General features: G+C 69.9%; 2 protein-coding genes across 2 annotated transcripts; one reads left to right on the top strand and one right to left on the bottom strand.

The window, feature by feature from the left end:
- Positions 1-3,320: 3,320 nt before the first annotated feature.
- Positions 3,321-19,152, bottom strand: SPTBN2 (spectrin beta, non-erythrocytic 2). The gene is made up of 26 exons (XM_049835576.1): positions 18,968-19,152; positions 15,423-15,574; positions 14,812-14,985; positions 13,570-13,661; positions 13,396-13,476; positions 13,076-13,191; positions 12,858-12,970; positions 12,045-12,232; positions 11,833-11,950; positions 11,602-11,760; positions 10,859-11,161; positions 10,610-10,763; positions 9,218-10,088; positions 8,969-9,106; positions 7,466-8,222; positions 7,162-7,364; positions 6,992-7,082; positions 6,700-6,846; positions 6,359-6,622; positions 5,676-5,900; positions 5,488-5,577; positions 5,127-5,381; positions 4,910-5,040; positions 4,275-4,479; positions 3,812-4,186; positions 3,321-3,569 (listed from the first exon to the last, which is right to left on the bottom strand). The coding sequence occupies exons 1-26, from the start codon at positions 19,122-19,124 to the stop codon at positions 3,321-3,323; spliced, it is 5,808 nt and encodes a 1,935-aa protein (XP_049691533.1). The 5' UTR covers positions 19,125-19,152.
- LOC126033864 (translation initiation factor IF-2-like) lies at positions 16,492-25,663 on the top strand. Its single transcript, XM_049790897.1, has 12 exons — positions 16,492-16,535; positions 21,660-21,713; positions 21,807-21,904; positions 22,536-22,591; positions 22,705-22,788; positions 23,582-23,657; positions 23,744-23,876; positions 23,960-24,081; positions 24,168-24,278; positions 24,366-24,477; positions 24,565-24,650; positions 24,733-25,663. The coding sequence occupies exons 3-12, from the start codon at positions 21,811-21,813 to the stop codon at positions 24,813-24,815; spliced, it is 957 nt and encodes a 318-aa protein (XP_049646854.1). The 5' UTR covers positions 16,492-16,535; positions 21,660-21,713; positions 21,807-21,810; the 3' UTR covers positions 24,816-25,663.
- The last annotated feature ends 179 nt before the right edge of the window (positions 25,664-25,842 follow it).

The raw sequence follows: 25,842 nt of genomic DNA, 5'->3' as shown, positions 1-25,842 counted from the left end.
GGCTGTATGGGGGGATGTGGCTCTGGGTAGGGGGGGGGGGCATGGCTCCATGGGGGGCACAGAGTGCTTTGGGGGGGGGGGTAGCTCCATGGGGGTGCATGCAGTGCCATGGGGGGGACACGGCTCCGGGAGGGCGGACAAAGTGCCATTGGGGGGGGCACTTGGCTCCATGGGGGGGTAATATAGTGTCATGGGCGGGGGGACACAGTGCCATGGGGAGGGACATGGCTCCATGGGGGGGGGGACACGCATGGCTTGGAGGGGACGACATGGGTCCGGGGGGGAAACAGCTCCGTCTGGGAGGGGACGACACACAGAACTGCAGGGTGGGCACAGCAATGTAAGGGGGGGGACATGGTGTTGCTGGGTGGGGGGGGGCATGGCTCCGTAGAGGGGGAGACACAGCACCATGGGCTGGGGACACACATGGCTTGGGGGGGCGTGAGACGTGGCTCTGGGGGGGGGTGGCACCATGGGGGGGACCCCGACACGGGGGGCGGAGGGATTGTTGCGGGGGGGGGACACGACAGACAGACCCATCCCCACCAGCACAGCAGGGAGCAGGGCCTTGCCCGCTTAAGGGAGGGGCATGGAGGAAGGGGTGTGGCCAAAGGAGGGTGTGGCTGTGGGGGTGTGGCCTGGGAAGGGTGTGTCCCACGGGGCGGGGTCAGGCTGGTGGCAGGTGGGGTGTATCCAAACAGGGTGTGATATGCCAGGGGTGTGGCCTGTGTGGGTGTGTCCAGAGGGGCGTGACTGCGAGGGTGTGTCCGAAGGGGCGGGGTACGTGTGGGCGTGTCTGAAGGGGCGTGGCCTCACCTATTGGGGGCCTTCTTGCCCTGGGCCTCCATCTCGTGCTTGCGGCAGAGGCCGCCCTCCAGGCTCTCGGGGGCCGGGGGGGCGCGGGGGGGCAGCGTGGCCGCGTGGTCGGGGGCCGGGACCCCCCCCGAGCGCCCCCGGGGAGACCCCCCCGGGCTGGGACCCCGCTCCCGCGCCCCGTTGGTCAGCCCCGGCCCCGCCGGCACCTGCGGGGAGACGGGGGTCGTGGGTCCCCTCCCATGGTGGGGGGGCGCACAGACGCATCCGGGGGTCCCCTCCCCGCCTTGGTGGGGGGGGTCCCGGCACTGGGGGGACGGGGGTTACCTGGCCCGCAGCGCTGTCGGGGCAGATCCCGTTGACGGCCGGTGCCTCCGGCTGGCGACTCTGCAGAGCCGGGGCCCTGGGGGGGGGGGGCGCAGGAGTAGGTGAGGGGACGGGGACCCCCCTATCACCCCGGGACCCTCCCCGTGCCCCCCCCACCGTGTCCCCTCTTTCCCCAGGACCCCGATGTCCCCCCTGTCCCCTCAATGCTGGCGGTGTCTCCTGCGTCCCCCCATGTCTCCTATGCCCCCCCCTTCCCTCCAAGTCCCTCCTGTCCCCCTCATCTCCCCCCATGACCCCCCATTTCCCACATCCCCTGGGTCTCCCCCTCCCGGGACCCCCATAACCCCCCACTTTTCCCCAGTCCTCAATATCCCCAGGGTGTTCCACCAGGACCCCACATCCCCCACGGCCCCCACCTTCCCAAGCCCCCCCTGCCCCCAGACCTCCATGTCCCCCCTGTCCCCCCCCCAGGCCTCTGCATCCCCATCCCTCACCGCTGCGGTTCCCTGGTCCCCACACCGTTCTGGGCATCGGGGGGCACAGACGGAGGGACCCCCCCGGCCTCAGGCTGTGCTGGGGGGGGCGTGGGCGGCCGCCTCTTCCTCGCCTCCTCCTCCTCACGCCGCCGCCGCTCCTTCTCCTCCAGCTGCGGGGGGACGATGACACGGAGGGGGGGGGGGGTCAGCACCTGCACCGAGCGCGACGGGGCTCAGCCGAAGGCCGGGTTCCCCCCCCCATACCCCCCACCCTCACCGTGGTGAGGCGTTCCAGGGCGGCGAAGCGCTCCTCCCAGGCGGCGGCCGCTTTTTGGAAGCCCTGATGGCGTTTGATGAGGTTCTCCACCTCGGCCACGCTGCCCCCCAGCTCCGCCGAGCGTACCAGGGGCTCCTGGCTGGAAAGCCAGGCCTCCGCCATGCTGGCATCCCGCCCGAACATCAGCACCTCCAGCACTGCGGGGAGACGGGGAGAAGCGGGGGGGAACAGTGCGGATCCAGGCGTCCGGGCGGACTCAGCCCCCCAGGGGTGCCCCCCAACCCTGCGCTTACCGATCTGCAGCCAGTCCATCTTCTCCTTCCAGCGGTCCCCGATGTCCCGGCGGCGTTCCTGCAGCTGCGAGAGCTTCTCCGAGATCTGGGGATGAGGGATGGGGGCTGTGAGTGCGCAGCATGGGGACGGGGGGGGACACAGGGATGGGGACGGGGATACAGGGATGGGGACAGACAGACAGGGATGGGGACATGGGGATGGGGACGGGGATACAGGGATGGGGACAGAGACAGGGATGGGGACATGGGGATGGGGACGGGGATACAGGGATGGGGACAGAGACTTGGGGACAGAGAGACAGGGATGGGGATGTGGGAATGGGGACAGGGACATGGGGGCGGGGCTGAGGATACAGGGATATAGGGATGGGGACAGAGAGATGGGGACAGAGAGATGGGGACAAAGAGATGGGGAGGGGGATGTGAGAATGGGGATGGGGCTGAGGATACAGGGATGGGGACAGAGAGGTGAGGACGGGGACATGGAGATGGGGACATGGGAAGAGAGCTGAGGACACAGGGATGGGGACAGAGATGTGAGGACAGAGACATGGGGATGGGGACACAGGGATGGGGACACATGGATAGAGACAGAGATATGGGGATGGGGACAAGGGAACAGGGACGGGGACACAGGGGTGGGATACAGGGATAGGGACGGAGACATGAGGACAGAGACGGGGACAGGGAAATGGGGATGGGGGGACAGAGACAGGGATGGGGACAGGGACACAAGGACGGGAAGAGAGACACAGAGATGTGGATGGGGACGCAAGGATGAGAACAGGGATGGGGACAGAGGGACGGGGACAGAGACACAGAGGCGTGGATGGGGACATGAGGCCAGGGACGGGGACGGGGACGGGGACGCGGGGCTGGGATGAGGACAGGGACGCGGGGACGGAGAAGGCCCCACCTTGTCGGCGGCGTAGTGGCCCTTGTCGAGCAGCGCGGTGCCCATGGCCACGCAGGCGTCGAAGCTGTCGGCCCGCGCCTCCACCTCCGCCTTGATGCTCTGGTGGTTCTTGATCACCAGATCGGCCGAGGACACGTCCCTGCGCCGGGGATGGGGACGCGGTCAGCATCTCCTTGGCACCACCGCCGCCCCGGCACGTACCCCTTGCCCCGTGCCACTCACCGCGGGCGCTCCTGGCCCTCAATCTGCAGGCGGACGCCGTCCATCCAGAGCAGCAGGTCCCGCACCGCCCGCAAGAATCGGAACTTGTCGACGGTGTCGAGAAGCAGCCGGCGCCGGCCCTGGCTGCTGCCGCGCAGCTCGGCCCAGGCCTCGCTCACCGCCTGCTCGTGCCGGCGGATGTCGGCCGCCTTCTCCCCGGCGTACGCCTTCTCCAGCCGCGCCGCGTCCTCCTGCACCTGGCGCACCTGCGGGCGGCACGGAGAGGAGGCTGTGCCGCACCGCGCCACGGCCACGCTGAGCTACGCTGCGCGGTGCCACCCCACGCTGCACCACGCTGGGCCGCGCTGTGGCGTGCCGCACCGCAGCGCCGCGCCATCCCACATCGCGCTGCGCCGCGCCGCTTCACGTCGTGCCGTCTCGTGGCATGCCGCGCCGCCGTCCCGGTCCGCGCCGTGCCGCGCCATCCCCGCCGCGCCGAGCGGCTCACCTGGGTGCTGAGGGCCTGGATGTCGTGCTCGTAGGCGGTGTGCATGCGCTGCATGGCTTCGGCCGTGTTCAGGTCGCGGCCCACCTCGTCCGGCAGCTGCTTCTGCTTGTGCTGCACCTGGGCCAGGGTCTCGCGGGCGTCGTGGTAGAACCGGTGCAGCTCGTAGGAGGCCGCCAGCATCTGCGACCGCGTGTCGATCAGCTCCAGCAGGTCGGCCCAGGCCTCGTTCAGCCCGTCCTTCCACTCGGCCACCGTGGCGTTCTCCGAGTGCCCCGCCGCGATCAGCGTGTCCGCCAGCCCGTTGACGCCGTCCACCCGCTCCTGCCCGATGCTGCTGGTGTCCCGCGAGAACTCCCTGAACTTGTCCCGCAGCATCTGCGGGGAGGGGGCGAGCCGTGTCGGGGACGGCGGGGAGGGGACACGGGGGCACCCCGGCGCCCTCTTGCCCCGTCCATCCCCGCACCGTGACGTGCTCGTAGTCCTGGCCCAGCTCGTGGGAAGCGGCCACCACCTCCCGCTCCGAGATCCACTGCTCCAGGTCGTCCACGTCGCGTTTGAGCTGGCAGAGCCGCTGGTGCTCCTGGAGCGCGGCCCGGCGCTCCTCCGCCAGGTCCTTCAGGCTGGCGTAGAGCTTGTCCACCTGGCCCTGGCGCAGCGTCAGCCGCTCGCTGCAGGCACGGCCGCCGTCAGCTCCGGTGGCACCGGCACCGGGCACCCGCTGGCGGGGGACGATGTGTGCCGGGGTGGGAGGTGGCGGGGGGACGCAGTCCTCATGGGATGATGGATGTGGGGACGGGAGGTGGCGGGGGGACGTGGTCCTTGTGGGATGATGCACACATTGATAAGGGGTGGCAAGGGGGACACGGGGTCCCCATGGGATGGTGGTGGCAGGGGGGCACACGGTCCTCATGGGAGCATGGATGTAGGGATGGGAGGTGGCAGGGGGGAACACGGTCCTCGTGGAACGATGGACATGGGGATGGGAGGTGGCAGGGGGGGATACAGTCCTCGTGGGATGATGGATGTGGGGATGGGAGGTGGTGGGGGGTCACACAGCCCCCATGGGACGATGCAGGCGGACCCGGGGATGTTACCCACCTCTCGGGGTGCCCGCTGGCCACCATGTCGCGGCTCTGTGCCGAGAGCTGGTGCACGGTGTGGGCATAGTCCCGCAGCGCCTGCTCCAGCACCAGGTGCTTGCTGACCATGGCCTGGGCGCTCAGCTCGTCCTGAGGGGTGGGGGTTGATCACAGAGGCTCAGGGTGGGAGGGGGCATGGGGCTGGGGTGGGGGGGCACACCGGCCGGGATCCGTACCTTTGCCTTCTCCTGGGACATCATGTGCAGCTCCTGCTCGCCCATCCAAGCCTCGGCCTCAGCAGCGTCGCAGTAGAACTGCTGGGCGGCGTGAGCCCGCTCCAGGCGCCGGTGCCGCAGCTCCGCCTGCAGCCGCAGCTCCTGCCATGCTTCCCGCAGCTCCCGCACCCGTTCGGCCGGGCCTGACAGCCCCCCGCGCCGTCCCAGCAGCTCCTCCACCCTCCGCTCATGGCCCTGCAGCTCTTTCTGCAGCGTCTGGAAGCGGGGGGAGAATGGGACACACGGGGTGAGCGGGAGCGGTCCTGGGGATGGTGGGACCCCCACGGGGGCCAGCGGTGGCTGCCGGACCCCCCCGACCCACCTGGTTCTTCTTTATCAGGAGCTGGACGGAGGGCAGGTCCTTGCCGTGGTCGGTGGACACAGCCAGGGGTCTGCGCTCCTTCACCCACAGCTGGTGGGAGACGGGGGGGTCAGGGATGGTGGGGGGTCAGGGATGGTGGGGGGTCAGGGTTGCCGGGGGTCTCCTCCCACGGCCGGGAGCCCACTCACGATCTCGTCCTCCAGGTCGCGGTTGAACTGGTGCTCCTCCTTGGAGGCCAGGAGCTTTCGGCAACGCTCCCGCAGGGGCTCCCGCAGCCCCAAGAACTGCTCCTCCACGGCACGGACCTGCCCCTGCACCTCGGCCGCGCTGGCGTCCTCCCGGCTGAGGGCCTGCGCCTGCGCCCGGATCGCCTCCACCTCCTTCTCCCGCACCGCCGTCTGCTTCTCCAGCATCTGCCCAGGGCACGGGGAGGGTGAGTGACCCTGCGCCGGGTGCCCCGCCATGCCGGACACCCTTCCCTGCACACCTCTGTCCCCTGTACCCTGTCCCCACGCGACCCCTGTGCCAGGCACCCCATTCCCATGCACCCCATCTCCTACACCCGTCCCCATCCACCCCATCCCTGTGCACCCCTATCCTCTGCACCCCATCCTCGTGCACCCCCTGTGCCGGGTGCCCCTTCCTTCTGCACCCTTGTCCCCTGTGTCCCATCTCCTGCACCCCATCTCCTGCACCCTGTTCCTATGCACCCCATCCCCTGCACCCCATCCCCTGCACCCCATCCCCTGCACCCCTGTCCCCATGCACCCCATCTCCTGCACCCTGTCCCCTGCACCCCTCTCACCCTGCAACCCATCTCCTGCACGCCGTCCCCTGTCCCCCGCAGACCCCATCCTCCTGCCAGACCCACCTGCTGCTTCTTGAGCAGGATGTTGACGCTGGTGAGATCCTTGCCGTAGTCGTCGGAGCGCAGCTGGGCATGCACGCCGGACAGCCAGCCCCGCAGCGCCGCGCAGGACTGGGCACACAGCTCGGCGCGGTTGGCGTCGAACAGGCGCCGCGCCTTCGTCCGCGTGGTTGACTCCAGCTCGTCCCACAGCCCCCGCAGTGCCGCCAGCTTCTCTGTCACCACCGTCCCCAGCTCCGGCTTCACCGACACCAGCTGCTGGCCCTCCTGCCGGGGATACCGGCATCAGTGGGGCTGCGGCAGTGGGGGGTCCCGGCGCCCCGGCCTCGCCCCGGCCCCTCCACCTTCTCCATCTTCTCCAGCCAGCCCTTGTTGGCAGCCAGCTCGGCCGCGAAGGCCTGGTGCTTCTGCCACTTGGTGTGCAGGTTGCGGGCCTCCTCGTAGGAAACGTCCTGGGCCGTCAGCATCTTCTCGTTGATCCAGAGCGTGAGCTGCCAGGGGGGAGAGCGGAAACGGGGCCGTTACGCCATGCTGGCTCCATCCCTTCCCTGTTCCCATCCCACCTCATCCCATCCTCATTCCCATATTCAGCCCGTCCTCATCCCCATCCCATCCCTCCCAGTGTCCCGCGCTCACCTCCTGCCCGTCCTGCAGGAACCGCTGCAGCTCCCAGTTGTCCCGCAGCCGCCCCAGCAGCTCCTGGGCTGTGTCCCGGTTCTTCTGGTGCCTGCAGCAAGGGCAGGGGATGATGGCTGGGCCAGAGAACCCGGCGGTGAGGCTGGGCCACGACGTGGGGGTCCCCTCACCTGCTCTCCACCGAATCCACCGTCTCCTGCACCTTGTCGGCGTGGAGGCTGCCCTCGGCCACCAGCTTGCGGCCGGCGGCTACCAGCCCCTGGACACGTTCCCCATTGGCCTCCATGGTGGCCATGAAGTCCTCATGCTTCTTGACGGAAGCCTCGGCTCCCGGCAGCGTGCTGGGCATCTCCGTGTGCGACAGGGCGTACTCCTGCGCAGGGCACCGGACCGGGCATCACCACCGTCCCTCCGGCACACCAGGGTCCCCCCTCCGCCACCGGCATCGCCGGTTTCACCTCCCCAGCTGCTCACCTGGGTGCTGAGGACGCCCTCGACCTGCTTGGAGTCACGGAGGAAGAGTTGGAAGGCGAAGGCTTGGGAGAGGAGATGGTGGCGGTTCTCCCACATCCTCCCCAGCTCCTCCCAACCCGTGTCCAGAGCTTCCAGGCGCTGGTGCAGAAAGACGTGCTGCGCGTCCGTCTGTCCCTGCGTCACCTCCCGGCCCACAGCTCGCGTGCTGCGGTAGTCGTCACCGTAGTGGGCGATCTCCTTACGGATGCTCTCATGCTGACTCAGCAACCGTTCGGCCTCGGCCAGGGTGGCCGGCACGTCCTCGGAGGCCACGGCCGTCTGGGTGCGGGATAGCCAGGCCTGGAAGGCGGCCAGATCCCGCAGGAAGCCCTGCAGCTTGCTGGCCTCCCCCAATGACTCCTCGCGTCGCCGCAGGCTGCGGCACAGCTCGTCCCACACCGCCTCGATGGCTGACAGCCGGGCCAGGATGGCGGGCGCCTGTTCCGGGTGTTCGGCCGCCAACTTCTCCGCCTCGGCTCGCAAGTCCCGCACCTTGCCCTGGATGGCTTCTAGGTCGCGTTCCATGCCCGAGAGCTTGCGCTGCAGGGCCATGACACCAGCCAGGTCGTTGCCCAGCCCCTGCGTCGACTCGATCACCTTCGTCTTCTCCCGCATCCAGGACGTGGTCTCATTGCACTCCAGGTGGTAGTTCTGGATGTTCAGGGCCGACGTCAGTGCCTCCTTCTTCTGGTCAGCCAGCGCGCGGAACCGCTCCCACCTGCGCGGCACCGGGGTCAGGGGGAACGCCTCTGCCGGCACCACACCTGGAGCAGCCAACCCTGCCCGCGGCTGCCCGGCTGTCCTGCCTGGAGCATCATCCTGCCTGCCTGGAGCACCCATCCCTGCATGGAGCATCACCCTACCCACAGCATCCCTGCCTGGAGCGTCATCCTGCCTGCCTGGAGCACCCATCCCTGCCTGGAGCATCATCCTGCCTGCCTGGAGCACCCATCCCTGCATGGAGCATCACCCTACCCACAGCATCCCTGCCCAGAGCATCATCCTGCCTGCCTGGAGCACCCATCCCTGCCTGGAGCACCTGTCCCTGCCTGGAGCATCATCCTGACTGGAGCATCCCTGCCTGGAGCATCATCCTGCCTGCCTGGAGCACCCATCCCTGCATGGAGCATCACCCTACCCACAGCATCCCTGCCCGGAGCATCATCCTGCCTGCCTGGAGCACCCATCCCTGCCTGGAGCACCCATCCCTGCCTGGAGCATCATCCTGCCTGGAGCATCCCTGCCTGGAGCATCATCTTGCCTGCCTGGAGCACCAGTCCCTGCATGGAGCATCACCCTACCCACAGCATCCCTGCCTGGAGCATCATCCTGCCTGCCTGGAGCACCCATCCCTGCCTGGAGCATCTTCCTGGCTGCCTAGAGCACCCATCCCTGCCTGGAGCTGCCCTGCCAGGACCACCCCTGCCTGCCCGCAGCACCCTGCCCCCAGCACCCGCTGCCCACCTGGTGTTGAGCTGCTCGCGGGTGGCACGGATGCTCTCCTGGTTGCGCTGGTCGGTGGCCAGCAGCTGGTCGGCGATGCGGTTGACAGCGGCCACGCGGGATGCCAGGTTATTCATCTCCGGTTCCAGCGTCTCAAAGCTGCAGGCAGGGAGCAGGGACAGGGGCTCAGCGCCCACTGGCAAGGACCGGGACGTGCCGGGAAGGACCGGGACATGCCGGGAAGTGGGGGGATCCGGTGCCGGCGCTCACCGCTGCTGCACCACCTCCAAGTCCTCCAGCTTGTCAGGGACGTGCATGGCGTGCAGCCACTGCTCCTTCTCGCCCACCCACAGCCCGCAGGCGTCCGCCTCGCTGCGCATGGTGTAGAGGCTGAGAGCGTCCTGCAGGTCCTGCCGCCGGCGCTCGGCTCGCGCCGCCAACTCCTGGTAACGCCGCTCCAGCGCCGGCAGCCGACCGGCCGCACCGGGAAAGTCGGCGAAGGCGGGCGGCAGGGCGCGAGCCTGTTCGTGCAGGGCGTCGATGGCGGGGCGGTGGCTCCGCACCTCCTCCTGCACTTCCCGGTGCTGCCGGGCCAGGCTGCGGGTGGAATACTCGTCGTGGCCCAGCTCGGGGCTGGACGCCAGGCGCAGGGCGTCCTCCAGCCAGGCCTCCGTGTCCGCCGCCTCCGCCTGGAACTGGAAGAAGCCGGCGGCTTCCCGCAGGCGTCGCTCGCGTTCGGCCGCCAGCTCGGCCAACGCTCGCCAACGTCCTTCCATCTCCCGTACCCGCTCGGCCACCTCGGCCGCCCCTAGCCGGCCCTCGGCCGCCAGACCCCGGCCCCGGGCAAGCGCCTGCTCCAGTGGCCCCGCACGCCCGCTCAGCTCCCCGCGGAAGGCATCGTGCTGGCTCAGCAGGCGCAGGGAGCTGGTCAGATCCCGGCCGACGTCCTCGGAGGAGAGGAGTCGTTCCTGCTCCCGCATCCAGGCTTCTTCCTCCCCGGTGTCCCAGAAAAATTTCCAGAGCCGGCGCGATTCCTCCAGCCGAGCCCGGCGCTGTCCCGCCAGCTCCGCCAGCTCCCGGTAACGCAGCTCCAGCGTGGTCACGCGCTCCCGCACCGCTGCTGGCTCGCAGGGTTGGTATCCTGCGGGGACCCCCGGCAGGTCCCTGAGGGGGGCTTGGGGTGCACTGGCTGCCCTGGGGGCGCTGGGGGACATCCCAGGGGTTTGTGTGTCCAGGGGGCTCCAGCCGCTCTGGGGGGCCTTGGGGACATCCCATGGGTTTGGGGGTCCAGGGGGCTCTGGCTGCCCCAGGGGGCTGGGGGACATCCCAGGGGTTTGGGGGTCCAGGGGGCTCCGGCTGTACTGGGGGGCTGGGATCGGGGGACATCCTGGAGTTTAGGGGTCTGGGCCACTCCTGGGTTTTGGGGGTCCAGGGTGCACCTGCCCTGGGGGCCTGGGGTCCAAGGTCAAGGGCTGCCCTGGGGGTTGGGGGTCTCGGGTCATCCCAGGGTCTGGGAGTTCGGGGTACACCAGCCCCCGGGGGTCTGGGGGCCAGGGTGCTCCAGCCCTCCTGGGGATCGGGGGTCTGGGACGGTCCCCTGCCAGCATGCACTGGGGGTCCTGGGGGTCCCCAGGGTCTGCGGGGTGTCCTGGCTGCACTCACCCTCACTGGGCACGGCGAATCGCTGCGCCGCAGCGCTCACCGCCCGCACCCGCTCCGCCTGCGCCGCGATGTCGGCCTCCACCAGCGCATGGATCTGCAGCAGGTCGTCCACCCCGTGCAGGTGCTTCCCCAAATCCTGCGACTGCAGCCGACCCTACGGGACCGGGGAGGAGGGGACATGGCGGCGTCAGGGTCCGGCCGCCACGTCGTCATCCCCCTGGCTCCCCGCGCCTGCCGTCACGCCGGTACCTTCATCTCCTCCATCCAGTCCATGAGATGCGCCAGGTCCTGCAGCATCTTCTGCAGCTCCAGGTGCAGCAGCAGCCGCTCGCGGCGGGCGGCCACCAGCTGCCGGAGGAAATCCCAGAGCCGAACCACGTTGTCGCGACGAGTCAGGACGCGGCGTATGTCGTGGTAACGCTCGGCCTCCAGCTCGGCCGCCACCGCGCTCACCGCCTGCACCCGCTCGCTGTAAGCCACAATGTCCGTCTCGATGGCCTCATGTTTCCGCACCGCCGCCTCCACCGCCGACATGTCCGTCCCGAAGTTGTCCTGGGGGGGTGACGGCGAGACGTAAGGGCAGGGTAGGAGCGGCCCCTCTGTCCCTGGGGACCCCCAGTCACCCCGAGGTCAATAGGGGGTGGCAGTGGGGAGTGGGACCCCCAGACACCTTGGGTCCCCGGGGTTGGTGGCTGTGGGGAGCGGGACCCACAAACACCTTGGGTCCCTGGGGACGGTGGTGGTGGAGAACAGGACCCCCGAACACCTGGGGTCCCTGGGGTCAGTGGCAGTGGGGAGCAGGACCCCCAGACACCTCAGGTCCTGGGGGTCGGTGGCAGTGGCGAGCGGGACCCCTGAACACCTTGGGTCCCCGGGGTCGGTGACAGTGGGCAGCGGGACGCCCAGCCACCCGGGTCCCTGGGGTCATTAAGTGAGTGTAGCAGTGGGGAGCAGGACCCCCATCGACGCAGTCCCCCCCCACCGACCGGCACCTGAGAGACGAGGCGCTGGTTCTCGCTCAGCCAGGTCTCCCGCATGGCCGCCTTGCGATCGAAGCGTGCCGCCAGCTGCTCCAACTTCTCCTGTCGGATGAGCTCGGTCCGCAGCGCCAGCTCCCGCTCGTGCTCCGCTTTTTCCAGCCGTTCCCAGGCCTGCCGGCATGACTCCCCGTCAGCCCCGGTACGGTACGGCACAGCACCGCGCCGCCACGGTCCCCGTCCCACCTTGTTGATGTCGGAGATGAGTTTCCCCTCCCGCGGCACGTAGACCTTCTGGTTGTTGGCCCGCATCCGGCTCTGGACGGTGAAGAGCAGCACCTCCAGGTTGCCCTTCTCCATGAACCTGGAGTGGGGGGAGAGGCGACACTGAGCCCCCCGCCGTACACCCCCAGCCCGGCCAGGGCGCAGTGGGGCTGGCGCGGGGTCAGGGGGCTCACTTGGGGGGCTTCTCGACGGTGCGGTAGGTGTTGAAGGCCTGAAGCTGGTTCTGAACGCCGGGCAGCGCGTTGGCCAACTGCCGGTCGTTGAGGGTGAGGATGGTCTGTTCGATCCAGCCCAGCAGCTCGCCCGCCAGCTCCTCGTACTTCCCCACCAGCTCCTCCGCCTCCCGCGCCGCGTCCAGCACCTGCGGCGCCGGCCGTCTGTCCATCTGCTGTCCGTCCTCCCCCTTCCCTGCTCCGCCGGCCCCGGCTCATCCCGCCAGCCATCTGCCCGCCACCTGCCCGCGTTCCGTCCTGCCGGATCCCTGCCCGGCCGTCTGTCCCGCCCTCCGTCGAGCGTCCACCTCCTCCCTCCAGCCGCCCGGCTGTCTGTCCATCCATGTAGGCGCCCGTTCAGCTGTCTGTCCATCTCCTCTCTCCCTCCCTCTAGCCAGCCGGCCGGGTGTCCATCCATTTGGACACCCCTCTCCATCCGTCTGCCGGTCCATCCCTTTGTCCTCCTCTCCATCTAGCTGTCCATCCTCTCTCTCTGTCTGTCTGTCCATCCGTTTGGGTGCCCATTCAGCTGCCTGCCCATCTCCTCTCTCCATCTGCCTGTCTGTCTGTCCACCCCTTTGTCCTCCTGTCCATCCAGCTCTCCCATCTCCCCTCTTTGTCTGTCTGTCCATCCCTTCGGGCCCTCATCCATCTTCTTCCTCCATTCCTCTGCCCTCTTGTTCACCTCTCTGCCCCTCTCTCCTTCCCTCCAGCCCTCCATCTGTCCATCTGTCTGTCCGTCCGTCCGTCCACCAGCCCCCTCTGCCCCGTCACCTTCCCGATGCGCTTCCCCTCCACCGCCAGCGCCTTCATCTTGGAGAAGTAGTGGTAGAAGGTGGCCACGTAGGTGATGATGGACTTCTCATCTGGCTGGTCCACATTGACATCTGCGGGGAGCAGAGTGTGGGGGGTGAGTGTGGCCGGCTCCTGCAGCCCCCCCACAGCCCCCCGTACCCCCCACACCCCCCCACGGTCCCCCGGCTCCTCCATACCCTCGGGATCCAGCAGCTTGGTCAGACCGAGCTCGCGCTCGGCCAGGTTGAAGGCGCTTTGCAGGTTGTAGTGCGCGTTGCATCGCCGCAACGCGTCCATGTCCACCAGGTCCGGCCTGAGCAGCAGGAGAACCTCAGCCCCACAGTCCCTGCCCCACGGCTCGCCCCGCGCCCCACATCCCCATCCTGCACCCCGCGTGCTGCGCCCCACGTCCCGCATCCCGCATCTCACATCCCCGCACCCCGCATCCCGCACAGATGTCACCGTGTGCCCCACGGCCCCTGCCCCACGCCGCCACCGCCATGCCCCCCCACCCCACCTGTGCTTGTGGATGATGGCGTTGAAGGCCAGCCCGTCCCGCCAGCTCGTGGTGAAGTTGTGCACGTTCACGTTCGGGTACCTGCCAGGCACCAGGGTGAGGGCTCAGCCTGGGACCCCCAGGACCCCCCAGGATCCCCCCAGACCCCCCCGGGAGCCTCTGCCCCACGCTCACCCTGCTGTCTTCATCTGGCACCAGAGCAGCAGCGCGTCCTTGGCCGACTTCTTCTCCTTGTTGTCCTCTGTCTCCACGCTGATGTCCTGGATCTGGGGGGGAAGCGTGGGGTGAGGGGGGCCCCGGACCACCCCACGGCTGGGGATGGGGGTAGGGGGGGTTCCTGGCTGGGGCAGGGGGCTCCAAGGTGGGGGCACAGACCCACAGCAGGTGCAGGGACCCCATAGTGGGTTCGGGGACCCCCACGGTGGGTGCAAGACCCCCACAGCAGAGGCAGGGACCCCTGCTGTAGATGTAGGGACCCCACAGCAAGTGCAGGGGCCCCTGCAGTGGGTGTAAGACCCCCATAGCAGATGCAGGGACACCCATGGCAGAGGCAGGGACCCCCATAGTGGGTGCAAGACCCCCATGGCAGATGTCGAGACCCCTGCCATAGGTGTAGGGACCCCGCAGCAGGTGCATGGACCTCCGTGTGGGTGCAAGACCCCCATGGCACATGCACGGACCCCCACAGCAGAGGCAGGCACCCACATGGAAGCTGCAAGACCCCCATGGCACATGCAGGGATCCCTATGGCAGATGGAGGGACCCCCGTGGCAGAGGAAGGGACCCCCATGGCAGATGTAGGGACCCCTGCCATAGATGGAGGGACCCCACAGCAGGTGCAGGGACCCCCACAGTGGGTGCAGGACCCCCGTGACAGATGCAGGGACCCCCATGGCAGAGGCAGGGATGCCTGCTGTAGATGTAGGGAATACGTAGCAGGTGCAGAGACCCCCATGGTGGGTGCAAGACCCCCATGACACACACAGGGACCCCCATAGCAGATGCAGGGACCCCTGCGGCGGAGGCAGGGACCCTCACAGCGGGTGCAAGACCCCTGTGGCAGATGCAGAGACCCCTGTGACACATGCAGGGACCCCCATGACAGATGCAGGGACCCCTGCCATAGATGTAGGAACCCTGCAGCAGAAGCAGGGACACCCAGAGTGGGTGCAAGACCCCCGTGGCAGATGCCAGGACATCTGTGGCAGAGGCAGCGACCCCCGTGGTGGGTACAAGACCCCCGTGGCAGATGCAGGGACCCCTGCAGCAGAGGGAGGGACCCTCACGTGGGGTGCAAGGCCCCCGTGGGAGATGCAAGGACCTCCACAGCAGCTGCAGGGACCCCCGCGGCAGAGGCAGGGACTCCCATGGAAGCTGCAAGCCCCCCCTGCTCCGCTGCGCCAGGGGTGGTGGTACCTGGAAGCGGAGGATGATGGTCCAGACGAGGCCGAGGGTGAGGCGGTGGTTGCCATCCACGATGTCGTGGGAGCCCACGTTCTCCAGGTGAACCCGCTGCTCCTTGAGGAACTGCAGCGCCTTGTCCACGTTCTCCAGGCAGTGGATCCGCATCCGGCCCTTGGTGGGCTTGGGCTGGACAGGGCAGGGGCAGGGGTCAGGCCCCCCCCCCCCAGCACACGAGGAGGGGGTCCCGGGTGCTGGAGGTGCCGGGGAGGGTCACCGGGGGTAGTGGGGTCCCAGGGAAGGGGTGCTCGGATGCCAGAGTCCCAGGAAAGGGGGTCCTGGGGAAGGGGTCCTGGGGAAGGGGGTGCCTGGGGGTCCCAGGGAAGGGGTCCTGGGTCTGGGGGTCCTGGGGAAGGGGGTCCCTGGGGGTCTCGGGGAAGAGGTCCCAGTTCTGGGGGTCCTGGGGAAGGGGTTGCCTGGGGTGTCCTGAGGAAGGGGTCCCGCATTTGGGGGTCCCAGAGAAGGTTGCCCCAGCACTGGGGTCCCAGGGAAGTGGGTGCCTGGGTGTTGCGGGGATGGGGTACCCACCCACGGGGGTCTCTGGGGGAGGGGGGGTCCCCACTCACCAGCTGCTCCCCCGAGAGCACCTCCAGCAGGCGCAGCAGCATGCGGCCGTCCCGCAGGTCGCTGTACAGGTCCCCCAGCCGGCAGGTCCCCCGCGCCAGGTGGGAGTTCACCCATTTGGTGAAGGTCTTCTTCTGCACCGCCTCGCGCTCGTCTGGGGGGGGGGGGGTGTCAGCGTGAGGGCGGGTCCAGAGACACCCACACCCCACCAGAGACCCCCCATCCCAGCTGGAGTTGGGGGCCAGGACCCCCAACCCGGGGCAGCACCGTGAGGTCCCATCGGTGGGACCAGAGAGCCAGGTAACACCACCCCCCCCCCCAGCTGGGGGTCCAGGGGTCCCGGACCCCCCCCCAAACCCAGGGAACCCAGGCGTTTGGGGACCCCTGATGGGGGGCGGGGGGGGGGGCTGGGGGGTGCTTGGCTCCCCGCGACAGCCGTGCCCGGCACCGGCTCCCGGATTAGCGGTAAGAGGATTTGGGGCTGGACCGTGGGGGGCTGGGGGGGGGGATTGGGGGGTTTTGGGAGGCTGCAGGGGGGCTAGAAGGGGAGATTGGGGGGGATTAGGGGGGTTTGGGGGGACACAGGGGGATTTGGGGAGCTCGGGGGAGGGCTGGGGGGAATTGGGGGTTTTTGGGGGGGGGGCCGCAGGGGGGCTGGGGGGGAGATCGGGGAGTTTTGGGGGGCCATGGTGGGTTTTGGGGGGGAGATGGGGGGTTTGGGGGGGCTGTGGGCAGGGCGGGGGGTGGAATTGGGGTGTTTTGGGGGGCCGCAGGGGGTTTTGGGGGGCCGTGAAGGACTGGGACAGCTGGAAGGTGCCCGGGTCAAAGGCACACACGTGTGCAGCGTGGCCCAAAGCCCACCACCACGCACACGCGTGTGCGCCGCTGACCGGGACCCACCGCCACACACACACGTGTCCACCCACAGCCCCCCCAACACACACGCGTGCACACCGCCAGCCGGCAGGTGCCGGGGTGGGAGGCACGCGTGTGCAGGGCCGGCGGTCAGGTGCGTCGCACACGCGTGTGATCGGGTGTGCGAGGTACCGGGGGGGCACCGTCAAGCGAGCGGCCGCCACGCGGGGTGACGGCGCGCACACGCGTGCGGGGCGCAGGTACGGCCACGCGCAGGCTGGGACACGGCGCACACGCGTGTGCGTGTCACGGGGAGGGGGGGGACAGGGTCCAGCTCTGGGGCAGGGGGGCCACACGTGTGCCACCGCCGCCCCCCCCCCCCACCAGCCCCTGTTTGCTCAGCTGAGGCTGGACCAGGCTCCAGCCCCTGGGGACGGTGTCGGGGGGGGGGACACGCAGCCGGACGCCCGGGTGGCCCCCCCCAGACACCGGGGTCTCCCCCAGACACCTGGGTCCCTGCTGCTCCCACGGGGTGTCGTCCCCCCCAAGTTGAGGGGTCCCAGGCACCCACCACCAGCCCCTCCCCACCCAGGCATCCGAGTGCACCCCCGCCCCCCCACACACACCCCAAAAGGGACCCAGGTATCCGGGGGCGTCGGGCGTCACCCCCCCCCGCGGGGTTTGGGTGTGACGGTTTCGGGGTGCGGGGGGGGGGGGTGCGCGGTGGTTTCAGGGAGGCTCGTGGGAACCTGGAGGGATCTATAGGGTCTGGGGGGGGATGGGACTGGGGATGGGGGGGGCAGCTACAGGGTCTGGGGGGGGGGACGGACACACCCAGAGGGACCCGGGGGGGGGGGCACCTATAAAACCTCAAGAGACACCCGTAGGAAAACACCTATAGGGCTGGGGGGGGTGAGACAGAGCGATTTTGGGGGAGGGGGCAGAGGGTCCGGGGGGGGCACAGAGAAACTTGGGGGGCACAGATGGGGCCTACAGTGACGGGGGGGGGGGGACCCAGGGGGACCGGGAGGCCGTGGGGGGGGGGGGGTGTCCCAGCACAGACTGGGGGTCCCCATTCCCCTGGCGGGGTCCCCCCCGGGAGGGGAGGGGGGGGGGGCTGTCCGTCGTCCCCCCCCCCATCTCACCTTGGAGCTGCTTGAAGCGGAGCTGGGCCGGGCTGGCAGCGGCCGGGCAGAGCCGGGGGGCGGCGGGGGGCACGGGGGGGCCATGGTGGGCCATGGGGGGGGGGACACGACACGGACACGGGTGGGGGGGACACACGGCGGGGGGAGAGCGGGGTGCCGTGGGGCCCGACGCCGCGACGGGGCCGGGAGGGCGAGGGCGGCGCCGGGATTTATGTCGGAACAGGTCGGACGGCTAAGCGTGCGCACGCGTGTGCGCCCGGGCACGCGTGTGCGCGAAGGCACGCGTGTGGGCACGGCGGTCGCGCGTGCGCTCGCATCCCGTCCGCAGGCGCGCACGCGTGACGGGCGAGCGGGCGTGCACGCGCGTGTGCGCGTCGACACGGGCGGGCGGGTGGGCGCGCCGGCGGTCGCACACGCGTGTGTCCCCCGTCTCTGCGCGCGCCCGCGCGTGCCGGCGCGCACGGCCGCGGGCACGCCCGCTCGTGTGCGCGGCTGCGGGCACACGCGTGTTCGCGGGCGGGCGCGCCCGTGCAGCCGCGTGCACCTGCGCCCTTGCGCACGCGGCTGCGTGTGCACCTGCGTGTGCGTGTGCACGCCCTGGTGGGGGGGGGGGGTGTCACTCGCACGCCTGCGTCCCCCGAGCTCCACCAGCGCCGCTGCCCCCCCCAGGGACCCCGACCTCCTTCCTCCTGCCCCCCCCCCCGGTTTTTTTGGGTGCCCCCCCCCCCTTTTAGGGTGCCCCCCCATGTGAGGGTGCCCCCCCCATGTTTTAGGATCCCCCCCCAAAAAACTTTTGAGGTCCCTCGCTATTTTGGGATGCCCCCCCCCAGTTTTGAGGTGCTCCCCCTTGTTTTTGGGGTGTGTCCCCCCCCCATTTTGAGGTGCTCCCTGCTGGTTTTAGGGTGGCCCCCATATTTTGAGTGCTCCCCCTTGTTTTTGGGGTGCCCTTCCCTATTTTGAGGTGCTCCCCCCTGCTTTCAGGGTCGCCCCGTTTTGAGGTGCTCCCGCTTGTTTTAGGGGTGCCCCCCCGTTTTGAGGGACACCCCCTTGTTTGGGGGGATACCCTCCCTTGTTTCGAGGTGCTCCCTGCTGTTTTTAGGGTACCCCCCCCACCTTTTGAGGTGCTCCCCTTTGGTTTAGGGGTGCCCCCCCCTATTTTGAGGTGCTCCCCCCTGCTTTTGTGGCTACCCCCCACCTTTTGAGCTGCTCCTCTTTGTTTCTGGGGTGCTCCCCTTTTTTGAGGTGCTCCCCCTTGTCTTGGGGGTCCCCCCCATGTCTCAAGGTGCTCCCTGCCGTTTTTAGAGTACCCCCCCCCCCACCTTTTGAGGTGCTCCCTTTTGTTTTTTGGGTGCCCCCCCTATTCTGAGGCGCTCCCCCCTGCTCTTGGGGTACCCCCCCCCCCCATGTCATCCCCTTCCCCATTTTGGGGCGCTCCCCCCTGTTTTTACCTTTCTCCCCTGCGGCTTTAGCGGGGACCGTACGTGTCCCCACACCCACCCACCCCCCTAATTTTTGGGGGTGCCGTGTGTGTCCCCCTTTCCCCGTACCGGCCAGCGCCTTGATGCGGGAGCGCTCGAAGCGCCGAGCGGAGCTGCCTTCATGGTCGCCCTCCTCCTCCTCCTCCTCGGCCCCGTCCCAGCGGTTGTTGACGTCGCCGTACTGCCGCTGCAGCTCCAGGCTGTCGTAGGCCGGGGGGGACAGCATGGCCGCCCTGGGGGGGTCCTGCCACCGGGGAGGGGGGGTCCTGGCACCGGGGTGGGGGGGTCCTGTCACTGGAGAGAAAGGGGGGGGGGGGGTCTTGTCACCTGGGGGGGTCGCACACGGTGTTGGGCAGGTGCAGGGGTGGGGGGGGATCACCCTCAATCTCATCTCCCCAGGGACCTGTCGTGTGTGTGTGTCCCTGAAATTGGGGGGGACCCCCCCGATCCAGGAGAGGGACCCCAGCCCTGAGGAGGGGGCACAGGGCACCCGCAGAGGGACACCCCCCCCTCCACCTCTCCAGGGACCCCTGAGCACCCAGAGACCCCCCCGGATCCTTCCTAGTGACCCCTGACCCCCCCCCCCGGACCCCCCAAAGACCCTCCCATCCTTCCTAGTGACCCCCAACCCCCCTAAGAACCCTCCCCCGCTTCCTACCGACCCCTGACCCCCCCCAAGAACCCCCCCCACCCCTGACTCCCCCCCAAGACCCCCCCCATCCCTCCTAACGACCCCCCCCCCCCAGAACCCCCCCCTCCTCTTTAGCGACCCCTGACCCCCCTCAAGACCCCCCCCCAGCCCTCCCCAATCCTCTCCAGCCACCCCGGACCCCCCCCCAGGGACTCCTCAAGACCCCCCCCCCATCCTCCCGTCCCTGGGGGGTTTCCCCGTGTCCCTCTGTGTGTGTGTGTCCCCCACCTTTCCCCCCCACCCCCCCACCCCGCACCGGCTCCGGCCGGCAGCTAATGCTCTTAGTGCGGGGATCAGCGGCTGCCCCCCCCCGCGCCCCCCCCCCCCCGTGCCGGGGCCCTGGGGAGGGGGGGAGGGCTGGGCACGCGTGTGCGGGGCGCAGGGCACCAACACGCGTGGGGTTTGGTTGGGTTTTTTTTTTTGGGGGGGGGCCCCCGCAGCGCTGGCGGGACCCCGGGACAAAGCGAGGGGGGGGGGGGGCTCTGCCCGGCGCTGCGGGGAGCGGAGCGGCTGCCGCAGTGCCGGGGCGGGGGGGGGGGGTGCGGGAAACGAAGGGGGGGGACGGAGGACACGACGACGGGGACCGGGGAGGGATGCGGGGCCGGGGGGGGGGGGGGAAGATGCGGGGCCGGGGGGATGCGGGGCCCGGGGGGAGGGAAGATGCGGAGCCGGTGAGGGATCGGGGGTCGGGTCGGAGGTGGGGGGGGGGCTCCTCTCCCGGTGTTTGTGTGTATGTGTGTGTGTGCCCCCCCCCCCCCGCCGCCCCGGCCCGGTCCTACCTGCGCGCTGCGGTGGCGGAGCGGGCTGAGGCCGCGGCAGCTCATCACACCCGCGGACGGCGCGGCCGGGAGGGGCGGGGCGGGAGGGGCGGGGCCAGAGCTGCACCGGGGGGGCGGGGTCACCTGGAAGAGGGAGGGGGTTGGAGGAGACAGTCGCCATGGTAACCCAGGCCGGCGCCTCCGCCGCGTGCCGGGGGGGGGGAGAGCCGGGGGGGGCGGTTGCCATGACGACGGCGCCCGATGGCCCCGCCTGGGGGAGGTCGGTCGCGCTGCCCCCCCCCTCCCCGCCCCTGCGCCCGTTGCCATGGCGACCCGCCCCGCCCCCGAGGGGGTCGCTGCCGCCCCCCCTCTTCCTCCGCACCGCCAGGGGGCGCTCGCGGGAAAAGGGGAGGGGGGGGCGCGACATGGCGGACGAGGCCGTGCGCGCGGTGCGGGGGGGTCTGAGAGGGAGGGGGGGGCTGGGGGAGGGGGGGATAACGAGGATGGGGGGGGTCAGGGGTCCCTGGGGAGGGGGTCTTGGAGGGGGCCAGGGGTGGGTCAAGGGTCCTAGAGAGGACTGGGGGGGGGGCTTGGGGGGTTTTGGGGGGGGTCAGGGGTCCCTAGGAGGGATGATAGCGGTCTTGGGTGGTCTGAGAGGATTGGGGGGGGGGGGCTTGGGGGGGTCTCTGGGGGCGGGCAGGGTCCCTAGGAGGGATGAGGGGGGGTCTTGGGGGGGGGGGTCAGTGGTCTCTAGGAGGGATGAGGGGGGGTCTTGGGGGTTCAGGGGTAGGTCAAGGGTCCCAGAGAGGATTGGGGGGTTTCTGGGGGGGTCAGGGGTCCCTAGGAGGGATGAAGGGGGGTCTTTTGGGGGGCCTCGGGGGGGGGTCTCTGGGGTGGTCAAGGGTCCCAGAGAGGATTGGGGGGGGTTGAGGGGTCTCTAGGGGGGCTCAGGGGTCACTTGGGAGGATGGGGGGGTTTCTTGGGGGCTTTAGGGGACCCTAGGAAGGCTGGGGAGGGGTCTTGGGGGGTCCCTGGGGAAGATGGGGGTGGTCCGGGGGGGGTCCCCTCCATGGCCGCCGGTGCTCGCAGGTGCTGGAGCGGCTCCTCCTGGGCCTGCGGCCCCCCCGAGAGCCGTGAGCCGAGGGGGGGGGTCCCTGCTGGTGGCCCTGGCGGCAGAGGGGGACGGGGGGGACACGGGCCGGCCCCGCTGCACCATCACTGGTGCGTGGGGGGGGCATGGGGGGGGGGAGGGAGACAGTGCCGGGGGGGCCTTTAGCTGAGGGGACCCCCGACACCCCCCTTGTCCCCGCAGTGGCAGCCGGCGGGGAGCTGAGCCGTGGCGTCGAGGCCGAAGACCTGCGGGGAGGTAGGAGACGACCCCACCCCCCCCCCCCCAACTCGGGGTGGGGGTCCTCACTGTGCACCCCCCCTACCAAGCCCCCCCCAATCCTCCTTGCAGCCTCATGGGGGGTGCTGGAGCTACCGGGGGTCCCCAGCACCCCCGCCTCGTGCTGCGGCCGGATCCTGCGCAGAGCCCGGCTGCGTTTGGCTTTCCAGGTGAGGCTGGGGGGGGGGCACACACACACACCCCCCCCCCCCAACAAACGCCCTCCTTCCCCACGCCCCAGGGTGACCTTGGGGGGGGGCAGAATCGGGGCCGGGGGCCCCCCGGGAGCACCCGCTCCTGCCGCAAGTAGGGCGGGTGGATAAATATAGCCGGGCCGGCCTGGTTTTTTTTTGGGGTGGGGGGGACAACACACGACACACACAGCAGAATGGGGTCACTGGGGGGGGGCGGGTGGGCAGCACCCCAAAACCCACACCAGGGCCGAGGGGTCCCCAAACTGGTCCCAGTGCCTTGGTGGGGCTGGGCCCCCCAAACCGGTGTGAACAAGCAGGACACCCACCCCTCCAGGTCTGGCCACCCGGGGGGGGGGGGTTGTCCAGTTTGTGGGGTGCATCGGGGTGCCCCCCCACCCCAGCCCTCTCTGTTCCCCCCCCCCCCCAGCTCAGCCCCCCCCCCCAGCACGCTGTTGCCCGCCTGTGTCGCCCTGCGGCGGTTTCTCCATAAGACGAGCGTGGTGCACCCCGAGGTACCGTCCCCGGGGGGGGGGATGGGACGGGACACCGGGGTGCACGGGTGGGTGGGTGTGGGGGGGTCCCCACATCGACCCCCCTCTCCCCCCAGGTGGAATTTCACTTCTGCGTCAGCGTGAATGGCACCGTGGCCTCACACACCTACGGGTGAGCCCCCGGAGACACCCCCACCACCACCCTGGGGACACCCCCCCCCCCAAGGGATACGGTGGGGGGGGGGCGTCCCCAGCCCTGGGGGGGGGGTCCCAGCCTGTTGCCAGCCCTTTCCCTGGGTCCCGCAGGCGGGAGAACGCCTGGGCGCTGGCGGGAGCACGGCTGCGGGTCCAGAGCCGGCACTTTGCACCGTACGGGATGGGGGGGCTTGAGGAAAGGGGGGGGGGGGGGCTTGGGGTCACCGGGATGGGATGGGGGGGGGGGGGGCAGGTGGGCTGGGGTCGGTGGGACGGGGACTGGGTGACCCAGAGTCTGTGGGACAGGGATGGGGACAGGTTTGGGGGGGGCCCAAGGTCAGCAGGATAGGGACAGGGATGGGGTGCCTGGGGGGGGGTCAGCGGGACAGGGATGGGGTGCCTGGGGGGGGGTCAGCGGGACAGGGATGGGGTGCCTGGGGGGGGGGGGTCAGCAGGATGGGGGTGTCTGGGGGGGGGTCAGCGGGATGGGGACAAGGACAGGGACGTGATGCCGGGAGGGGCGGTGGCGTGTCCCCGCTGTCCCTGGGGTTCTGGGTGTCCTGGGGGGGGGGGGGGGTAGCTGGACACAGCACCCACCTCTCCCCGGAACTCCAGGCCGTCAGACCCCGGGGTCGCCCCCCCCTGCAACAGGATCCATCCCACGCTGGGGACCCCCATCCGTCTACGTGTCCCCCCCCCCGGCCGCCGCGGCAGGCCTGGGGGGGGGAACTGAGCATCGTCCCCGTGGCCGCATTCTGCCCCTGCCGCCGTCCCACCCCCAACCTGCCCACCCGCCTCGCCGCCACTGCCATATCCCGGGGTCCCGGTGGGGCTGTTGGGGGGGTCGGTCGGGGTCTGGGGGGGGGGCCACGCATCGGGCCAGGCCATTCTCCTTGACCGTGGCCACTTGTTTCTTTACGACCCGGTGGGGCTACCGGCCACGCCGCCCCCACCCCGGTTTTTCCAGGATCCCTCCTGGCTGGCCGACTGGGAGCGATTCGGCTTCACCACGGCCCCCTGTGACCGGCCGGAGGGTGAGGAAGGTGTGTGTGTGGGGGGGTCCAGTGACGGCAGGGGGGGTCCTGCCAGCAGGAGTACCCCCCCCCAGCACCCCATCTTGTCCCCCCAGAGCTGGTGACCCCCGATGCCACCTACACCGTGCGGCACGGAACCGGCGTCCCGGGGGGGGGACCGTCCCCCCCAGACCCTCCTGCTCTTCCTCTTCCTCCGCCACGAGGATCCCTTCCAGGTTTACGATGCCGGTGCGTTGGCGGAGGGGGGGGGCTGGGGGTGTCCCTGGCTGTGTCGTCCCCCCCCCTCCCACTGTGATGGCCGCCCTCCCCAGCCGCTCGCCGGCTACTGCTGGCCCACCTGGACCAGACGCTGCTGAGCAGCCGCCCGGCGCTGGCCACCGGCCTCCGGACCCTCGTCCACCCCATCCTGGAGGAGCTGTGCCGCCGGCACGAGGTGGGCTCCAGTGGTGTGTGTGGGGGGGGGGTGCTGGGGCGGGGGGGGTCACCAACACCCCCTGATCCTCCCATCCCGTCCCGCAGGGTCAGGAGCGGCTGGCACGGTCCTTGCCCGTCGTGCTGGACGCGGTGACGGCCGTGGTGACCGGCAGCACCAGCGCCCGTTTTCGGCGGGCCTGCCTGCGGACCATGCAGGTGTGTGGGGGGGGGGGGGGGAACGGACCCCGCAGGAGGGCGAGGGGGGGGGGTTGGGGGGGTGACCCCTTCCCTGTGTCCCCGCAGGTCGAGGACACCCCGGCGCTGGCGGCGGCCGTCCGGCGGAGCTTGACCGAAGTCACCCACCGGCGTCTGCTGCCCTGCGCCTCCTGCGAGACCCCCGGGGACACCCGGCGGGGTGAGGGACAAGCCGGGGGGGGCACGGGGGGAATCCACCCCCCCCCGTCCCCTTACACCCCCTTTGCCCCCCCACCATGGTCCCCAGAGGGTCCCCGTGTGCGGAGGGGACAGCGGGCGGAGGAAGAGGAGGAGGAGGAGGAGGAGGTGTGTCCCCAGAGCAGCGAGGGGCAGGTGGGCTGTCACTGGGGGGGGGGGTCTCCAGGGTTGGCCCCCCCCCCCACCCTCCCCATTGACCCCCCCCCCCATCCCACAGGCGTGGCAGCGAGAGGTGGCCGGCTTGGCCGAGTGGACGGGCTGAGGGATGGGGATGGAGCCCCCCCCATATCCCTGTGCTGACCCAGTTCACCCAGTTCACTTGGTCCCAGCTGGTCCTGGCAGCCCCCCAGGATTGGTACCCCCAGCCCAGTTCCCCCAGTCGTTCCCAGTTCCCCCAGTTGTTCCCATTTCCCCCAGTCAGTGCCAGTTCCCTCAGTCATTCCTAGTTCTCCCACTGGTCTCAGTTCCCCCAATCATTCCCAGTTCCCCCAGTCGGTCCCAGTTCTCCCAGTCGGTCCCAGTTCCCCCAATCATTCCTTGTTCTCCCACTGGTCCCAGTTCCTCCAGTCATTCCCAGTTCCCCCAGTTGTTCCCAGTTCTCCCAGTCAGTGCCAGTTCCCCCAATCATTCCTAGTTCTCCCAGTTGTTCCCAGTTCTCCCACCGTTCCCAGTTCTCCCAATCGTTCCCAGTTGTCCCACCAGTCCCAGTTCTGCCAGTTGTTCCCAGTTCCCCCAATCATTCCCAGTTCCCCCAGTTGTTCCCAGTTCCCCCAGTCAGTGCCAGTTCCCCCAGTCATTCCTAGTTCTCCCACTGGTCCCAGTTCCCCCAGTTGGTCCCAGTTCCCCCAGTCGGTCCCAGTTCTCACAGTCAGTCCCAGTTCCCCCAATCATTCCTTGTTCTCCCACTGGTCCCAGTTCCTCCAGTCATTCCCAGTTCCCCCAGTCGGTCCCAGTTCCTCCAGTCAGTCCCAGTTCCCCCAGTTGTTCCCAGTTCTCCCAGTCAGTGCCAGTTCCCCCAATCATTCCTAGTTCTCCCGGTTGTTCCTAGTTCTCCAGCCGGTCCCAGTTCCCCCAGCCAACCCCAGTTCCTCCATCCCAGTTTCCCACCCAATTCCCAGCTCCTCGCCCCTCCCCGCTCCCGGCCCCGCCCCTCCCCGCTCTCGGCCCCGCCTCTCCTCGCCCCTTGACACACCCCTTTCCCTTCCCCCTCCCAACCGTGGCGCCCCGCAGCGCCTCGCCCCGCCCCTCCGCCCCTCTGTCCCCGCCCCGCGGCGCCCGGCCCCGCCCTTGGCCCCGCCCCGCGACGCCCGGCCCCGCCCTTGGCCCC

This window comes from Accipiter gentilis, chromosome 33, assembly GCF_929443795.1.
Source record: "Accipiter gentilis chromosome 33, bAccGen1.1, whole genome shotgun sequence".
Taxonomy (NCBI): domain Eukaryota; kingdom Metazoa; phylum Chordata; class Aves; order Accipitriformes; family Accipitridae; genus Astur; species Astur gentilis.
The sequence above is the reverse complement of the archived record's forward strand: the minus strand, read 5'-3'. Positions and strand labels throughout refer to the sequence as shown.